The following is a 19914-nucleotide window of genomic DNA, read 5'->3' on the forward strand; positions in this document are numbered from 1 at the left end:
TTTTACATCTGATTTTGATTTTTCAAAGTTTGTTCTGATCCTTGAATGATTTCAAATAAAGTTGACGAAAAAATTTTTTAGAATATTTTACATGTAAAACCTTATGTACTATTGTTTATAAATAATCGTGTCAAACGTATAAGCAGTAGTCCTTAACTTTTTAAACATAAATAATTTTTAAAAATTTCTTCGGTAACTCTATTTGAAATCCTTCAAGAAACAAAACAAGCTCTGAAAAATTAAAATTGGGTAGAAAACAAAAAAAATTGTTCAGATTTATTGAGTTCACATTTATAGTTAACATTATCTGAACACGTAATAAGCAAAATTGAAAAAAAAAAATTTTTAACACCTAAAATACTCCTTTTTGTATAATCACCATAAATGCGTTAAAAGCAGGAAAGTTTGACACATAAGTATAGTTATAAGACTCTCGGAACCGGTTACGACATATTGCCATAACTCTCTAGTTGTCCCTACTGTCCCAAACTGCCAAAAACAATTTTTATACGGTCTTAACCTTATAGATAGGTTTGCTAATCGTATCTATAATCATCTATAGCATTTTCAAGCCTATCTATAAAAAGTGGTCATAACTAGTCTATCGCATATATATATATGCCACAGTTTTGAATAACCATACTTTAATTTGCAATGCAAGTTAAGTCATCTGCTTCATTTAATAATCTGAAATAAAAATTTCTTTCTTATTATTACACATCGATTTTTATTATTATATTTCTAAAGTGGTATCATTATCAGGTCCCTACGATCAGCAAATTCAGCATAGATGGCGTGCTGTAGCTAAAAGAAAAATGGCGTCACGGACACACTACGGCTATAAGTGACGACGGTATACGGTAATGTGGACTTACTTATGTGACAACATATCCGTCACGCTGACGTCAGGAGATCATGAATACTACATTTGTATCAATATGACGCCATTTTTCTCTTAGCTATAGTACGCCATGTATTCTGAGTTTGTGGACCGTAGGGACCTCATGCCTTCATGAGGCTTAAAATTTTTTTTTTGCCTAACTTTTCCCCCTTAACTTTGCTCGTTTTTTATATTGCTTGTCAAATAAACATGCATATTATTTATTTTTTATTTGGTAGCATATGAAATTAGAAGTTTTGAAAAGCATTTTCGTCGTTCGAGATATCCTGAGAAATTGTCATAATATGCTTACAAAAAAGATGAATTTGAATTTTGTTTAACAGTGATCACCATCACTTCAGTTATTTGACTAGTGAGTGTCATTACTTGTATATAAAGAATTTAGAAAAACTAATAAACATAAAATTTGATTAAATGCGTCCACTACTTTGCGAAATGTTTGAATATGTTTCATAATAGACGAAAATTTTGATTTGTATAATCCATAGTGAAAAATTTTAAAGTTATGGTTGACTATTGTTCCCATTTTTTCGTACTCACACATTCTATGTATTCAAAATACAATTATAAAAAAATTTTTTTTAACGTTGTTTCTTAAAAAAAGTGTAAGTCAATTTACGTTTATTATAAGTGTTGTAAACAATTGGTTATTATTTTATTATTGTGAAAAAAAAAAACAGTCTTTCAAGTTGATGCAGTATAGCATTTTAAAATAATTTGTTGATAAAAATGCCTTAGGCACCGAATATACTAATAACATGGGCAAGATATAACACCGGCACTGTGAAAGATCCTGAAGTACACGGAGAAAAGAACTGCAGTGATTTTTTTCGTAAACAACGGATATGCTGGGACACTGTCAATTATCACTGGAAAACTACGATAAAAATTATCCTGAGAAAAGGGAGAAAATATAGTAAATGATAGAAAAATTACGTACCGTCCAAACATTACGCCAGTTTCACAGTAAAAATTACTGTAGTTCTCGTCTGCATGTAGCTCTAAGATTGTGGAGTGTTTGTTGCATAGATCTCACATTTAATTGATTTACGTACTAATCAAATATAATAGTGAGTTTCGCAGTAAAATTTTTATGTACTTGGGTACGTTGTGTTGGTAGTATAAAAACTATTATGTTTCAACACAACCTCCAGGCAGTTATTAGATAGTTTATTATGAGAAAAGTAAAGTGTTTGAGCGCTAACATTTCAGATAATAAGGAATATTTTTTATTGATTTACGTGAAAAGTTATTTAAATAATGTATAGCTTCATTTTATTTTTGCTCGTGCAAAATGCCTGTAAATTTGGTACGCAGCGCTCACTTCATGCTTCCTACCCTAATGTTTTTGGCTGTGCTAACGTTACGCTACTAATACAGACACGCAATGTTTCATCAAAACATCTTAGCTGAGCGTCTCTATTTACGTAAGCCAAATGCCACTAAAGCTGAGACGCAGAGCTGGTCCCATGTATGCTAGCTTATTGCCGATGACACTCGTAGCACAATGCCACTGATGCTACCACGCTATGTTCGTAGCGTAAGTTGTGACGTAGCGCCTTCGCCTCTGTAGTCAAATCACCGCTAAAATCGAAATGGGATGCTTACATTACTTGGGCCACCCAAGAGTATATTTATTTTGCTCGTTGTACGTTCTCAACTTGTGGACGCACTGTCCCCATACTTGCTTTTAACTCAACGTTTACTTTATTAAAGTAAAACGTGTATAAAATATAGATGTGTGGTGTACAGCTCGACTGTAGTTAATATGTTGGTAAAATATCTAAGCTTTACGCCTTAACATTTTTTTCCATGCAGTATAGCTTATGAAGATTAAAGTAAGTTGAATTAATTTTGAACCTAAGAATTCAGGATCTCTGAAAGCTATAACTGTACACAAAGCCTAAAGTAATAGGCAACATAAGTGATCACGTTCTAAGTCGTATTCTAGCAGCATTTGAAATTAGAAAGTTGAAGAAAATATTACATAACAAAGTTATAAAAAATCACATAAATTGCAAATAAAATCAAACTAAGGATAAGTATGAAACAAATTGTATCATCAATCGAACGATAACATAATGTGTAGATCAATGACAAAGCCTCGTTTGTGCAGCCACATGACCAAAGCCTGTTACAATCTACCTGAAACATCGGTCAATAGATTTGATGTAATTTAAGAGACGGCTCCTGGAGCAAAGCGAAGCAGCCTCCACACGAATACTCGTAAGAATCATATTCCACTGCTGAGCAGCCACATCAGTATAGGGGGTAGTATGCAAATAAACTATGCATTATGTGTTAGGTAATTAAATGAATCGCTTACTGAATAAATCTGCTGATATTAAATTAAAACTTTCCGCTTAGGTCAATAATACTCCCACGCGAACCCCTGTTAGAAGTAGAATCGAAAGGTGTTTGAGAAACAGTAAGATGACGTGCGAGAACGATAATTGTTAACTCTGCTACGTCACCCTCGTAATGTCTAAGTTCAGAAGCAGTGTTATACCCTCAGATTTAATTATTTCGATTTTTAACAAGTTGTAAAACTCGTATTAACTTTCCGTTGCATGTTAATAGTTAGTGTAAATGCTTCTTTATTAACAACAAATAAGAAGTAAATTGTATGTAGTCTTTAGTAATTTTTTTCGAATTCTCGTTAATCCCCACATGGATTCTTAAATACCTATTTAATGCAGCTTTTTTATATCTGCTAAGCTAGTCTAAATTTTCCTATAAGTAATTTAATAGTGACCCCACAAAAGCTTTTCTTAGATGACTTTATGTCCAACAAAAGTGCAGTACCATTCTTTTTTAAGACCTACACAACTGTTATTCAAGTCTCTTAAGAATCTACGAAAAGCTCGTTGTTAATCATCTAAAAGTGATCGCTATTTCTTTAAAGTCCTCATAATCTCCTTGGAGTCTCTAAGAACTATAAAATAAGTACTGAATACGTGCTCCAAAAGTTTTTTAAAAATTAATGTGTCCCTTAAAAGTTTATTCAAAAGTTTTCTTTAGTCTATCGAAAGTTTCGCAAATATCTTTCACGTTATCTTACGTCTTACTTACAAGTTCTGTTCTTTTTTTAGAAAGCCTCTTAAAAGAACCACGTCATTTCTTCATAAGATTCCACCTGACTCCTGAAAGTTTACCTCAAATTTTTCTAAATGAAGGATTTTTACTGCAAGTGTCCAGTTTTGAGAGATAGTTTGTCTAGAGGAACAGTAGTATACCACAAGGTGAGAGCTAGCGATTCATGGAAAATCTTATGAGAAAGGATTTAAAGATGACGCTGAATATGAAAGTGTTTTTGTGCAAAGTACAGAGAAGTAAAAGGTAAGAAGCAGGCATTAGAATATTCTTTGTTACTTGGGTGTATAGTAAATTTTATTATTTGGAAACATTATTGCTAAATGTATTTAAGCGTTGAAAAAGAGCAGAGTAGATAGATGTATAGATAGATAGGTAATTAATTGTGGCTAACGACTTATGTTTCATGATAGCCAATAAAATTTTACACGGCCAGTGAAAGAGGCTAGATTAACGGTGTAGTAGACGAACTTATAAGGTACTGTTTCGTACGAAGCAACATAAACTGCTATACTATGTAGTAATACTGTGTGGTAATACTGTCAAAGCTGAGGATTGAATATATTTCCAATGAGTTAGCGTTGTGGCTCTTACTTTCAAGTGCCCTCAAAAAATTTTTTTTAACAATCTTTCAATTGTAATAATTGTAAGAAAACGGACGTCGATTTTAAACCATGGCTCTATAATAAAACACAAATAGCGCATTTTAAAATATCTCTTAGGAGGAATTACAGTAGAGAGAACGTTACTTTCCTTCAGAATCTTGCTGACATCGTATTACCTGATATGTAAATAGGATATTGAGTCTGGGACCCAAGTTTAATTTTTCTGTAAATAATTATAAACAAGCTATATTTCATATTATAAGGTTAGTTAGCAGCTTCTGTATGTTAAAAAATATATCCAAAAAAAAGAGCGAAAACTATCAGAAAATAGTTTTGAATAAATAAAATGGTTAAATAATGAAAAATCTGACATGTTGGTTTTTAATAAGATTATAGGTAAAGACTCAACAAAAACTAGAGATTTTATGAAGGATAATAGGGACTTGCTCATTTTTTACTTGAGCAAGGGCAATTGTACAGTGATCGCATATATATCAGATTACGCTTGCAAGGTTAAGGAGATTTTGTCTGATAAATTTTACTGCAAATGTGTAAATTTTGATTTGTTGTCAAAGTTACATAAAAAATTAGTTGATACACGGTTTAATAAAAATAAATTTAATAGTTTTTCTCATCCTTAATCTTTCAGATCTAATGTTAATAATGTAACTCTAGCTAAAGCAGATGCTTTAAATAAAGCACATCTACAGGATTTTATGGCTAGACTCATATTTTCTGCCATAGGATGTCCTTTATAATTTTAGAAATTCAAGATGATCAGTGATCTATTGGGGGCAAGAAACAAGAAATAAATAAATACAAGGAGCATTTAAATTTTCCTGTGTTGGTTTAATAATGCAACGTTTCACGGACCATTTGTGTCAGCCTTATTAGGCTAAAAAATTAAAAACACAATAAGAGATCTGATAAAACTCACACACAAAAATAAAATTTAAGATATAAATTATTGCTGCAGGTACACGAGAATTTTTAAGTATATTGACTTACTCGTCACCGGTCGAACTATAGACTAACAATAAATAACACAATACGCCAGCGCTTATATATGCAAAGCAATAAAGGTAGACGGTCAAGGGCGATGAACTTGATCAGGACACTTAAACTTTTGTAGTAAAGGAAGGTACACTCAATTAAAAGAAAGCACATCTTTCTTTTATAACATCAATAGAAAGGAAGATGTGCTTTCCTTTCATAGAGCGTACCTTCTCTTACTACGAAAGTTTAAATGTCCTGATCAAGTTCATCGCCCTTGATTGTCTACCTTTATTGCTTTGCCTATATAAGCACTAGTGGGTTGTGTTATTTATTGTAAGTTTATAGTTCAACTGGTGACGAGTAAGTCAATATACTTACATTTATTGTACATTTATTGTTACATTTATTGTACATTTTATTTTTGTATGTGAATTTTATCAGATCTCTTATTGTGTTTTGAATTTTGTAGCCTAATAAGGCTGACTCAAAAAGTCCGCAAAACGTTGCATTATTAAACCAACACAGGAAAATTTAAATGCACTTTGTATTTATTTGTTTATTGTATCTCACCCATGGATCATCGATCACCTTGAATTTCTTAATTTATCAGAGGGCACTTACTAAATCTAAATAAATCCTTCATAAATTTAAATTAACAGTTATCTATTTTTCTCAATAATTTAAGCTCTGCAGTCTCAATTCTCTTTGAGTATTTCTTTAAAGTTAAAGGCTACTCTGAAAGATTTTATTGTTCCTCAAAATTTATTACTTGTCTTTTTTTTATACTCTATCACTTTTTTTAAACTTATCTTTTGATTTAACAACATAAGGAATATCTATTAAATAGAAATATCTTAATAACCACATCCCTATCAGTAAGATAAAGATTTCTTAGTGGCATAAACTTTTTGTTAAACTTAACCTTTTGGAAGCGAAGCTTCTTATATAAAGCCCTCGCTTGATGAAAATAGTGAAGAGCATCACACTTTTTCTTGCACCCTTCGTTCCAATTCGTCCACCACCATCGTATACTGTCTCGACAGCAAGAGTAGTATATATTTACTATACGGTAGCAGATGCACGCACGCTTTCTCTCTTTTTTTCTCTCAGCGTCACCGAACAATGCAAAAATTTAGAAGTTAAATTAAAAAAGAAACTCGAAAATTCAACAGATGAAGTGTAAATTTTTAAGATAACATATGAGCCAGTAAAATATTGAAAAATTCCGATCAGAAATTTTTCACGTGACCACCCTAGCTATCATATATTGGTTCTCATGTGGCAAATGCATTGCGTTAAATGGTAACGTGATATAACGGGGGAAGAGCTTGGCCCTACCTGGACATCCTAGTTTGTCTTTACATATTTACATACATGTGGAGAGCGCTTGGTGGCTCAGTCGGCTAGGTTGTGGATTCGTACGCGGGAGACCATGGTGTTCAATTCCTGGCCAGTGCGACTTTTCGGGCAAGTACCTCTGTGATTATTGACATGTGCTTTTTTACCATGCAATGCTCCTCGGAGAAAATTTAGGCCACTTTCTCGCAGAAAAAATTGCCTAAGTCCCTCCTAAACCCCTTTTAGTTATAGGAGGCCTTCCATCCGTTTCCTTGTCTCTTTCCCAAGTGCTAAGTGCTCATAGTAGTGCCCTTATTAAGGGAGCCCGGCGTAGAGCACTGTAATATAAAAAAAAAAATTTATACACATGCAGTAATTGTATATACCTATATAGGTATAGTTCACGGAATAATTGTCTATAAAAATTTTTAAAATTTAAAGAAAACAGCTACCGATTAAAGAAATTTAATGATTTGTTTCGTAATGGGTAAATAAAACTTTGATTACTTTGAAAAATATCTACAATAAAAACCCTTTAATTACCCTCATTGACTCTAGCGATTTTCAAAGCACGAGATACTTATTCACTTTTTTGCTAGTTAAACACGTTACCTACTTATATATAATAATAACAGAATCTCATGAAAATCGAGAATAGTAACATGAAGACTATTCTGAATTCACTCATATTTTTTCAGCATGTGTTATAGTTAAAATATTTAGAATAACACGATGAGAATCATGTTTAATATGGGCTCTTATAGGACGGCTACCAGATTAGCATTAAAAACTATGATGGAAATAATATATGTCAATAAAACTTACAGGATTGATAAAAAAGTTTTTGAGAAGTAATCGTGCAAAGTTCTAACCCATGTTTTAATACTTTTTACAAATTAAAACGTTAAAATGGTTAAAACCACTTTAAAAGTTACTCATTGGGTTAGTATTCTACCATGCTCATCCATATTATTTAAGGTATCGGTAATGTAGTTACCTACCAAAAAATATATTACTAGGCAACGTCCTTAAGGATATTTCCCGGCTTACGGAAATAATAACAAAACTACTTTAAACTTGAAAGTATGGTAGATTCAAGTTCTGCAAGTTATTTCTAGATGACAAATTATTATTAGTTTTTTTTTTTATTTGTGATTCTATGTGTTTTTCCATATGGTATAACATATGGCATCACCAATCCAGAACCCCTTGTATAAAGCCATATGTAAAAATCATAGAGATATTAAAATACAGAGCACTAAACCCATATAACCCTGTCTGTCATTGTTTTCATTGGTGCAAGTTCAAAGAATTTTCGTAGCGTTCTACTCACACCGTAAGACACAGCTTAGTACAGAGTTATGGGGGTTTAGTGCACTCTACTCTTATATTTCTATGCGTGGAATGCCATACAGCTTTTTCAAAATAATTACACATGAAATTCTCTAACTTATGTTTAAGGTAGGTAGCCTAGTTAAAATTTTCGATCGAGAATATGTGTAAACGTGATGTTTTCAAACGGCACAAAAATCTAAAAGTATGAAACTGAAAGTATACACAACAAGACGGCAAAAATATTTGCGATAAATTTTTATTAGTTTAAAAGGAGCAATTAAAATTTTATTTTTAATAAAAATAATGTCTCATTGCCTAAAAATTATATAATTAAAAAAAATTGGTTTTTTCTAAAATATTTATCGAAGCTTCGCTTTTTCCATGGGTCCCACAGCCCATTGTTTTTTTTTTTTTTACATGTAATGATAAAAGCTACACGGAGAAATTCTGTCACAGCTAAAGGCGGTGCAGTGCTGCTGGCGAAAACAGCGTGCGTGGTGGGAGCGCAAAACAACGTGCGCAGATAGCAAAAAAAACGGTGCGAACGCGCACGTGATTTCGAGCTGCAGATGCACGATTTTTTCCCGTGCATGCCACTGGAACTTCGACTGAGCGGCTCCAGTATAGATCGACACTTTTTTTATTAATGCCTAACGATGTAACTTTTATGCATGTATGCGTATAAGTTACATAGATAAATTAGCATTTATAATAAAAAAGCATTAATAAAAAAGTGTCGAACTATGCTGAAGTGATGCTTGAGCAATTGAAGGTTTAGACTCTCAAAATACTTAGCCCTTATAACATGTAACACATACTATGAAAGGTTTTTTGACAATATTTTCTTACAATATTAATATCAATTATTGACAGTAAAAAAGTGCATGCTGTATTATCCTCTTTCAATAATTTCAACAAATACATTTAGTTTGCTGTTAGATATAAGAACTTTAAAACACTCCTTTCTTAGATCTTACGATCTACAGATTAAAATTAATGGTCCTTGTAAATTTGATTAGTATAAAAAAAGTTCAAACTCTGATAAAACATTTCATCTCTTTTGCGATATTTCAACACCAACAGAGAGGGCTGTCGTCATCAACCAGATAAACTGATGTTTTCTCTAATATAATTATTAGTTCCGCATGATAAACCAAATACTGTTAGGAGCCTTTTGTTAGTTAATGGACACCCTGACTCGTTTTTTGCCAAAACGATAAAGCACAAACTTTATCTAATTTTGATTTTCAATACGTGGGGAGAGTACGATTTCCGTGGCACCGTGGTATACATAGATACATTTGGTTATTGGACAGTAAAGGATAGAAATATTAAGCGCCACGGAAATCGTACTCGTGCCCAATACGGTTTATCTTACAATGATAAGATTACTTTATCATCAACTTGGAAAAAGATAGATTACCTAAAAGGTTAACACCAGGAGAACTCTATAAGATTTATTGCTCTTGTGGCAAAGTATATGTGGGATAGACGTCACGGCTATAAAGAAAAGTTTATAAACATTAAAGAGATATATTGAACGAAAAAAGTGATCCTGTTTTAACTAGACGTTCCATGCATTGTTCCTATTCTTACGATTTTAATAGGGTCCCACTTTTGGATGGAGATGGTAGCGCAGACATAAATTTTAATTGTTTGACTTAGAGTTATTGCAAGACAGGTTAAGTTTTAATTATTAACAATTAAATTCTTCTAATTTTTCTCGCTACTTAAGCTCATTTATAAAGTCAAGAGCCAATTCACAATAAAAAAAAGTAATAAAATCACTTTTACTGTCTGAATTATTTACTTAAACCATAATTTACTGACGTATTTATAAGACCGAAAATAATAACGAGAATGAAGATGACAGACGAATAAAATATTACTGGATTATTGTATATTCTGAGCAAAATTATCATAAAAAACGTTCTTACAAAGTCTGGGGTAGAAAGTGAAATTCTTTAAATAGAGCACACTCACTATTGCTACGTAAGTTCCAAGATGACTAGCAAAGTTCGATGCCATAGATATTTAGAGAGACCTTGGGTATAATGGATGCTTTTTTTACTGATCTATTGTTCTATTAAATTTAAAGATATTATGATTTATTCAAACGGTATGGTGCTGATAAAAACACAAACTCTCTAGATGGCAAACCATGCAAGACTTACAATAAGCAAAATACGTTTTATATATAATAAACAAAATGAATTGTGAATGACAAATGACGAGAAAATATAACTTATTAAAGAGAAATTATACAAAGCCAAATAATTGAGAGGTAATGATTTATCTAAATTTTATACATAATTTTCTTTGTTTTAATACCAAGTATTCCATGTACCACTTGACATCAACTAACATATTCTTACGCTAGGTAACGTTAAATTAAATGATTAATCAATGTTTGATATACAAAGTTATGTATTTTTTATTAGTACGATATTGATTTTTAAATCTTAATCCCAATAATTTATCTAAATGATACTGACTTTTTCAATTCAAAGGCTTTTTTAAATTAGAATACTTGGAAGTTTGTTAATTTTTTTTTAAATCGGAATAATCAGATAACTAACTTAACTATCACATGTTAACTAGATAAGAATAAAATCAAATGAAAGTTTAATATCTTTAAAAATAGTAGGCATGCTCTCTATCTGTACGCTGATATTTTGGAACTTATGAAGTCTGTAGACTTTTATGGTCTTACTTACCTTGATATTTAATGTAATTCTGAGTTTTGATATTTTTTTTGAAAAAGTGTTTTTCAATACTTTCAATTTTTTATGCGGTCAACTGCAGTGTATCTAACATTATTATGTCAGCCTTTCCTTTTTTTGACACTGGTACCCTCTTAGGTGTTTTATTGAGTGGTATCTTACGTTACTACTATCATCACAATCATAACTAGCATGGCACTAACTAGTTAAATTAACCAGTAAATTAATTGGAAAAACCTCAACAGATTGCATCAACTTTTTTTACGAAACTTTATCTATTTCTAATGGTTCAACCAGAAAAGTCTTTTTATATAAGCTTGTTCGGAAGGTGTAAGTTGTTTGGGCTGACAAGTCTTTTTCTTACTGTTATGTCATGAGAGTTTCTAAAAATTAATCATCTAAGTAATTATTTTTCTGATTATAAGTCGTACTTTTCGAATTATTCAAGATATAATTGTTCTGATTTGACGATAGATTGACATAGTCAGTTGATACTTTCACTGAAGTTACGAAAAAAATCTAAAAATTACAGTTTATAAATATTAAAAATAACTAAGTATCTTATATTACTTCACATAATTTGTAACTAAATTATTAATGAACAGAGTATGCAAAAAATAGTTATCCGATGTGTGTAACCGTCTGTGCTGCCACCCTCGTGGCCACCTGTGGAAATGACTTAATGTATGTCAACAAAGCCAAGTCATATCGCAGAGATAGTAGTAGGATAAAATTAGCAAAAAAGCATGATTATTTTTGGGAATTTATAATTAGCGTCCACACCAAATTTCAAGACGATTGGTTGTAAACTTTTTTCAAACCGCTGCAAAAAGCAAATAATATTCCCTTCGCAAAAAAGTTGGACGTGGCTGGTTTATCAACATATTGCTATTTTTCGAACGGCATTGTACTCCTGGAGAGTTACTCTACAACCTACCATAACGCCGATCTGACATTTCCGAAGTACGCGAAAAATTGATGTCAAAAACTAGCTATTTTTCGTGGATGTAGTGGCACGGCTTTCGGGATTCCTTTAAATGATTTTGCTCCTTTCTCTGCAATACAACTTGGCTTTGTTTACATACGTTAAGTTTCCGCAGATGGCTACGAGGCCAGCAGCACAGGTGGTTACTTATATCGGATTGCAATAGTTCCTTCTGGCAACACATAATTGGCCCATCATTTACATGTTGGCTAATCTTCCTTGGCTCATATTTCCTAGACCAATTAGTTGAACTACCAATGAAGTGCTCCAAAACTAATTTTTTAGATTGTTAACTAAAAATTATTCTTTTCTAACCATCATAAAAACGAAAAATTGGATCGAGCTCCAAAACAAAATAAGTTTATATAATTACATCCAAAATCACTTATAAGCAAACCTACCTTTGTTATTTACAGCGAATTCATTAGAGATGGGTCAATTATCTTGACGGGAAGCAGTAAAATCAGAAGACCAGGAAATAGCTGGATTACATGAATATAGTCCACTTTTGCGAAATAATTAAAAGCTGCTCTCATTTCCACAGCCTTTACAAATACCAGTTATTCTTAAGAAAGTGAAATTGTTTCATGATAAGTTTCATAATTCTTGTACGTTTTCAGTCAAGAAATGTAACTAGAATTGTGATGTAGTTTTTAATTCAATAAGGCTGGCATATCTAGCCAGTGCAACGTTGCTAAATAGAAGTTTTAAAGTGGTAAAGTAAAACAAATACATTTGTATACGTTGTGTAACAAAAACATTTTTTCAATAACTTATCTTAAATGCATTTAAGATAAATTACTGAAAAAAGCAAACTTCCATGCTACCCAAAAAGTGCTGATCCAACGCTTAAAGTTTCTAAAAGTCGTATAACTTTTTGCGTACAGCTATGAAATTCATAATTAATATTAATATTTATACGAATTTTAAGTAACTAAAATTTATACTTTCAGAATTGCGGCCGTTGAATATAAGTAATTAATATATATGTAACAAGAAGCTTCAAAACTATAACAATGGCTAAAAAAATCATTAGAATAAAGTTAGTATAAATATACAATGTTATTTTTTAATATACAGTTATAATCACTGTTGTGTACTTAAAAAAATGAAATGAAAAAAAATCAAGAATGTGAAAATTGTAGCTTATTTAATGTGATAAATTTAACTCTTTTAACTTAATTGACTTAACAACGTGCAAAGATAATATACTGTAACAAAAATTTTTTTTTTTTCTACATAATATTTTTGATTTTAAAATTTTTTTTTAAGATGACACCTAGAATAATGCGTTATTTAGATCTTTGAATCAAGATAGGGTTGCATTAAATTTACGATGAGAGAATAATGACTTTTTTAAATACAAACCATTTTTTTCAAAACTTGAAGCTTGTCATGTATTATAACTTATTGAAAAAGATAGAACTAAAGAAGATTACTTTTTATTATAAATAATTAAAAAAGATATGTATTTAAAGATATTTTTTGTATGAGAATTTTATTCTTAATTTTTTCTCCAGCTATAATTTCTCCTTACAATCTGTATTCAAGTAACGTTATAATTCTTAACATCGTTTTATTACACTAATTATCAGTCGTATTTAACATTTTTATTTACATGTCTCTAGAACCTATGGTATTTTTGACTTTAACTCAGGCATTATTAGACCTTTTCTAATAGCTATATATTAAAGCCTATTGGAAAAAATTCACAGAAATGGCTGTAATATAAATAAAAAATAGCTTTGTATAAATAATCAAGTATTGTATGTGATATTTTTTGACAATAAACAAATCTTCCTTCACTTGTATTATGATTTGAAAAATGGTATAATGCTTGAAAAGTGTTATACTCCGTCTTATAAAGTGACTAGCAGCCCCACGTCTCGGCTTCGCCCGAGACTTACTAAGTAAAACACCGTAGTGTGTTGACATGTAATGTGAAACGTTTTTAGTTAGAAATTTTACACATATTCCCGACACATCTTAGAAAAGAAATATTCTTATTAAAAACATATTTTTTCGGAATCCATTTAGTTTATTTGGTCAAATAATAAGGTGTAAAAATTCAAAAAATATAATTATGCTGAAAAGTACCGTGCATTCTTTATGCCATAAAATAATCGGTGGCCATAAGGAGCCGTCGATTTGCAGTTTTACCCGTGTAATTCACAAAAAGGGATATTTTTTAAAGCTGTTAAGATTTTAAACTCCCAAAAAATATTCATTAAAAACAATTTTTTTTCTCTTATCTCACAACTTTATTACTAGAGCAACAAAGTCCTGGACCTTAAACCCTACATTTTTTATTGCTACAAAAACACAAATACATTTTATACTTATTTAAAAATCTAAAGTAGGATCTTTAAAGATTTTAGAGATTGCTGTGAGGGTACAATGGAAAGCTGATCTCCCACGTTATGGATTCTTTATTTGTCGATTTTGACGCTGCTGTTCCAATCTCGATAAATTTTCTGCGTCAGTTTCTTGACGCCTACGTAAAATTGTATTTATTAGATACATTTGTAGTTTTTCTTCTAATTTACCCTCTTGCGACTTTTGGCATGATTAAAGTTTTTGTGACCCCTAAAGGCTGTTTTCTGTCAACTTTGATAAGTTCTTATATATTTGTTGGCAAGGTAGTTCAACGTCCGATGGCCCTTAAAAAGACCGGTGAGCTTATTAAGTAAACTCTTTCTTGACTTTAGTTAACAGCAATTGTGACTGCCTGGATATCTTAGGGTGATCTTCTCTGGCCTGCTGTTGAAGACCCAGACTGATCAGGAGAAAAATTACAAAGTCCGAAGTTTTGGGGCTAGTTGTAGTGCTCTTTACTAACATCTTCCAGTATAACGTCGAAGACGTTGGTGTCTAAAGCACCTTCTTTATTTCCAGATTCAGTGGTTTTGGTAATCTTAGATATGGAGATTAGTTAGTGATACTTGTCAAGTGGAGGCTATATATCCCGTTGGCTCAAGTTTTTTTTCCTTCATAGCTATTATAGGTTTGCTCAGCGCAGACCTTCAAGAGGATCAGCGATTCCTGGTTGAATGCTTAGAGTCGAGAGGATAATACACATAGGGTCGTCGGTCACCGGGGTTCCCAGCCTTGCGACGAACAACTCTGCTCGTGACGTCTGCCAGTGAACGACTGACTTGGTTTAATAGTGAGCGGCTTTACGTAGTCTTTTAGTCGACAAATAATTTTTCCGGAAATGGTAGTAAAAATGTATTTGTTGGCAAGGTTGTTAAAGCTTAGGTGGCCCTTAATAAGAACCGATGAGATTGATGATTAAGTAGGGAACGTAAATACTTATAATGGCCCTAAACAGCGTCAGTGGTGAAACTTCTAGCTATTCGTTATTCCTGATGATGAAGAGCTGGCTACGGGTAGCTTGATTCTTACCCTGGGAGTCTCTATGTACGGAGACTGTGATGAAGGGAGGTACGCCACTGACCAAAGAATATCTCGTCTTCAGGTCGTTCCCCGGATAACCAACCGCTCAGCATTAGACGGGAACATGTGGGTAAGCGCGTTGGGGACGCAACGACTAAAAAGATAGCCGTTATGGCTGCCCGTGCCTCTCAGAGCTGTTTTCCCTGGCTTATATTTGTAGCCAAAAATCCTCTGACTGCACCAGGCGGGATGGTGGGGCTGCAACATAACTCTGAAGAGTTGGAACAGATTTTGCTCTGGCTAGATATGTCTCCTGGTATTATGCTAGAAGTGTCATCGGTCAAAATGACTTTTTTTTTATCGCACTCGTCAAGATTTAGGGTGATTGGAGACCTAGGTCCCTTCCCCCTTAGAGAAGAGTGTCGTCCGTAACCGAAAAATCAAGCTGCAATACTATCATCTACCTTCTCTATGCAGCTCGTTGAAGTGTCAAAGTACGACTGTATCAGATATCTAGACGCTCCGGCGTATTATAACCACACTTATTTAATTCTGTTGCAGGTAGCCTCGATTTTATGTCACCGCCACCTAGCGGATTTTACTGAACCAAAGTGAAAAGCTGGCGTATTTTTGCAAAACTTTGAGCTTTTTAAGATGAAAACTATACTAAAACTATCTAGGAGGTATCATGAATCAGTGTGCGAAATTTCAGCAAAATCGGTTTAGTAGTTTTCGCAATTAGCGATTACAACGGTTTAAGCGACTTTGCTTTATATATTAGTAAGATATTAATAAAGCGATGATACAATAAGAATAAATTGTATTGATTACATAAATTTAGAGTTTTACTTTCTAATCGAAGGTTAATGCATGAGGCATGCAAGTAAGAGAAAAGTTCCTTTAGTATATTTATGTGTAAGGCATAATGGGTTAAGCAGAATAAAAAAATCATGTGTTATGAGAATAATTGTCACGTGACTGAAACCTATATCCTTAGTAATAACATTGAGATCAGCAGAAACATGTAAAACATGGATAAATTTTAATATTTAGTTATAAATAATTATAGAAAAAAAATTAAATGAAAAATTACAACTTTACAAAGGAAAATAGCTATGTTCATTGTTTTCTTTAATCTCGATCAGATAGAGTGAATTATTTTACTTTTATGGTGGCTAAATTAAAAAAAAACTTTTATTTCTAGACATTTTACTTCACTTATCTTAGGCTTATGATATCTCTTATTTTATAAGATTTTTTTGCAGTTTTACAAAAAAACCAAGCTGTAAACATCAACAAGAAACTTAGTCATGAAGTTTGAAATCTATGGAATATTACTAATCTTGTCTTTTTTTTTTTTGATTACGTAATTCTAATTTAAATTTTATACTGTTAATAAAAAGCTTTTAATAGTTTACCACATCAGATATTACCTTCTTGATACGTGACTTTTATACATCCAACTACGCTTGGAGTTTACCGTTTTATCTTCAAAACGTGATGCATTTCTACTCCCTGCAATAAAAGCTTCTTGAAAAAAGTCTTGATGCGTTGATTGCAGATAAATGTTGTCCTCGTTTAATTGTTCAAGTGATAGTTGCTTGCTTTTGGGAAAACCAAAAAAATTTTTCATATTTTTCTCCGGTTGAAGAGTATTTTTACTATAAATTGAATGATAAATAAACGATGAATGTATTTTGTTTAAAACTAAAATATTACAATCATCATTATTGTCATTAAAATGATTCTCCAGAAAATTGCTAAGTGACAAGTGACTTATTTTTAGCGAACGTTTCCAATCTCTAATATCATCTCCTATGTTATTTAAAAAAAATTTAGATGATTCATCATTTTTAGCATGTCCTACAAACTCTTGGCCAAACTGAAATGTTTGTTGTTTTGAAGCATGTTCTTTACCAGATGATTTAAGACTTAATTTATTTGAAAAAAATTTACGTATATTGTTTTTTCTTTCATGTGCTTCTAAAACAATTAAACCTTTATTGATAACATTTAATTTGCAATATGTGTCACATCCAGGATACATCTCCTCAACAAGTAATCCACTACCTTTCAGTTGCTGGTTACACCTAAAAATTAAAAGAGTAAGTGCTCATAATGCCGTAAAAAATAATAGCCATACAAAGTGTTTTGTAAGAAGCTTATTTGTAAGAAAAACTTACTTTACTAAAAATTGTATAAATTATAAATCGGTTTGTCTATTCTTCATTTTTTTTTGTTTACTTTATTTTTAGAAGATATTATAGTTTTGGATCAAGCACCAAAAGCTTATGTGATTTTTAATATTTAATTGTAAAATACAACCAATTCTATGATATATTCATATGGTTAGACGAACATCATTGCCCTGTGTTAAAGAAAGTTATTGTAGTGTAATTATAAACCTAACTAAATAAAGTCTCTCGCAGGAGTTACTGTACTAATGTGTCAAGGATTGCGACACAGATTTGCTTACGATAAATCAGCAGCACTGCTTACAAGCATAGATTGGCTAGTACGGTGAACATAGCATCCACACGAGTACGGTAGTTGACGTAGTCTGCAACAGAGAAAAGTTTTCCTACCTACCCAAGTTTCTACTAATCTCCTTTAACATGACGATTAATGTTTTTCGGGTATGCCATCCGTACTTTTTGGGAGAAGGATGCTATGATCATGGCAGTTAATCTTAGTTTCAAGGGCAGCCTTTACAAAATAAAGCAAGCCAATTCTAGAGGGTAACCAGTGCTAGGCACAGCTACAAATCTAAATCTTATCATGTTGAGGGTCTTAAAAGAGTATTAAGCGGGTCATAAGAGGAAAACATTGACAAAAACATTCTTGGCCTGGGCTATCAGAGAGTAATAAAATGTCCGATTGACTCAGGATAGGTAGGGCTGATAAAAACGGCATCTATGCAGGATAACTTCATTATTTTTCTTTGAAATACTTGAAAGAGGGTATTCTAAGATGTCAATAGATGCCAAGATTCCATTACTTACGCAAATAAAAATGTCATTAGTTACATTTAACATGCCAGGATAGAAAGTTCTAGGACCAGTCAGAACACCTGATACATTTCTATAGATCGTGGCAACAAATATCATACGCCTTGCTGCACATGTTTGATGATTATAACTATCTACAAACAGATGTATTTGGCAGTCCTTCAAAAATTTGAATTCTATTTATTTTGTTTGAATACAAAGAAAAACTTGTGATCGGATCGTCATTCTGATCCCTGTTGTTCATCCTACTCTTTAAACCTCGTATTAAACTCGTTTTGTTTATTGGTTATACATTGATGGAAGTAAGCAGCGCTATAAAGAGCAATTCCACACTGCGCACCAAATTGACGATAATACATTCTCTACAGCTAAGGCTCTGCGCATTCCCCCCATATGGATAAATTATGACTTTAGGCAAGACTTAACATGCTTCTAAACTTTCTAAAGGCGATCCTTTTAATTACTTTTGATTTTTTTACCAATTCCTATTAAAGTATTTTAACAGTAATTAAGATAAATTTCACATTACAAAAAATTTATTTAAGTAAAAATAAATATAAATTAAAATAAAACAAAAATAAATAGAATTTTTTAGGTTTCTATTATAGTTTTTTTTTTTTACGTTTCAAACTAAAAATATGATATTTTTAAATTTTAAGTTTAATTAATTAAATGAAAAACCATTTTTTTAGACGACCTGGACTACGATTATTCCTAATTCATGGCATTAAAAATCAATTTTTTTATGTGCTTATAAAACATCTTTTTTTAGAAAGAGGTCACCCCCAATATTTAGAAAATAAAGCGAGAAACTGTATTTCCAACACTGTTTAAATGGAACAAAGATCGCCTCATAAAATGCGTTTAAATGCATTTTGAAAGGAATCACTTGATGAATAGATGAAGAGACCAAAAAACTACCAATCTGTGCAAGAAATTTTGCGCATAAGCTTAAAGCATATTTAGGCTATTGTTGGCGCTCGGAGAATCATTTTAGTGGATTTTATACGTAATAATACACATTAAAAAAAAAAAAAAAAAAACATGAGTAGGCACTTAATTGTACTACGGTGGCGAAGATAGTGTTTAGGTGCCTAGATTCAAGAGTTTGAGTCTAAAAGTTATAATTTTATATGGCTGATTTTATTCTCCAATTGAGCGCCGGGCCCCATGTCTTCTTATAACGCCTTCTTAAAACATTATTAAAGGCTCACACTTATAGATTACATGTCAAACTCCAAAAGTATGGTATCTGACCATCATCTTTAGCACCCTAGTACAATTGGGCACCAAGTCAAGTTCTTTATACTATGTATAATTTTACGTACACATTTAACTAAAATAATGCCCACATTAGATTTTTTTCCTCGTAAAATTCTATGTAAAAATTAAGTATACGAGAAATTCTATTCGAAATTTTGCGTAGACTTCTGAAGCTGGGAAAACGACCAGTGAAAAAAACTTGGTCCGTTTGTTTATTTTTTTTGTAAATGGGCCATGTAAGTTATGTTAAAGTATACTTGTCTAGACGCGT

The 19914-nt window shown here is 32.0% G+C and overlaps 1 protein-coding gene across 1 annotated transcript in view; it reads right to left on the bottom strand.

Moving 5' to 3' along the window:
- Positions 1-19914, bottom strand: part of LOC106636726 (uncharacterized) — a 512204-nt gene that overhangs the window by 262181 nt on the left and 230109 nt on the right. The window contains exon 4 of the mRNA XM_089592293.1: positions 16806-17462. Within this exon, the coding sequence (XP_089448419.1) occupies positions 16806-17462 (657 nt within the window). The remainder of the gene's footprint in view (positions 1-16805; positions 17463-19914) is intronic.

This window comes from Copidosoma floridanum, unplaced genomic scaffold (genome assembly GCF_036245765.1).
Source record: "Copidosoma floridanum isolate Cflo_tuat_1 unplaced genomic scaffold, Cflo_Japanese_pri ptg000015l, whole genome shotgun sequence".
Lineage (NCBI taxonomy): Eukaryota > Metazoa > Arthropoda > Insecta > Hymenoptera > Encyrtidae > Copidosoma > Copidosoma floridanum.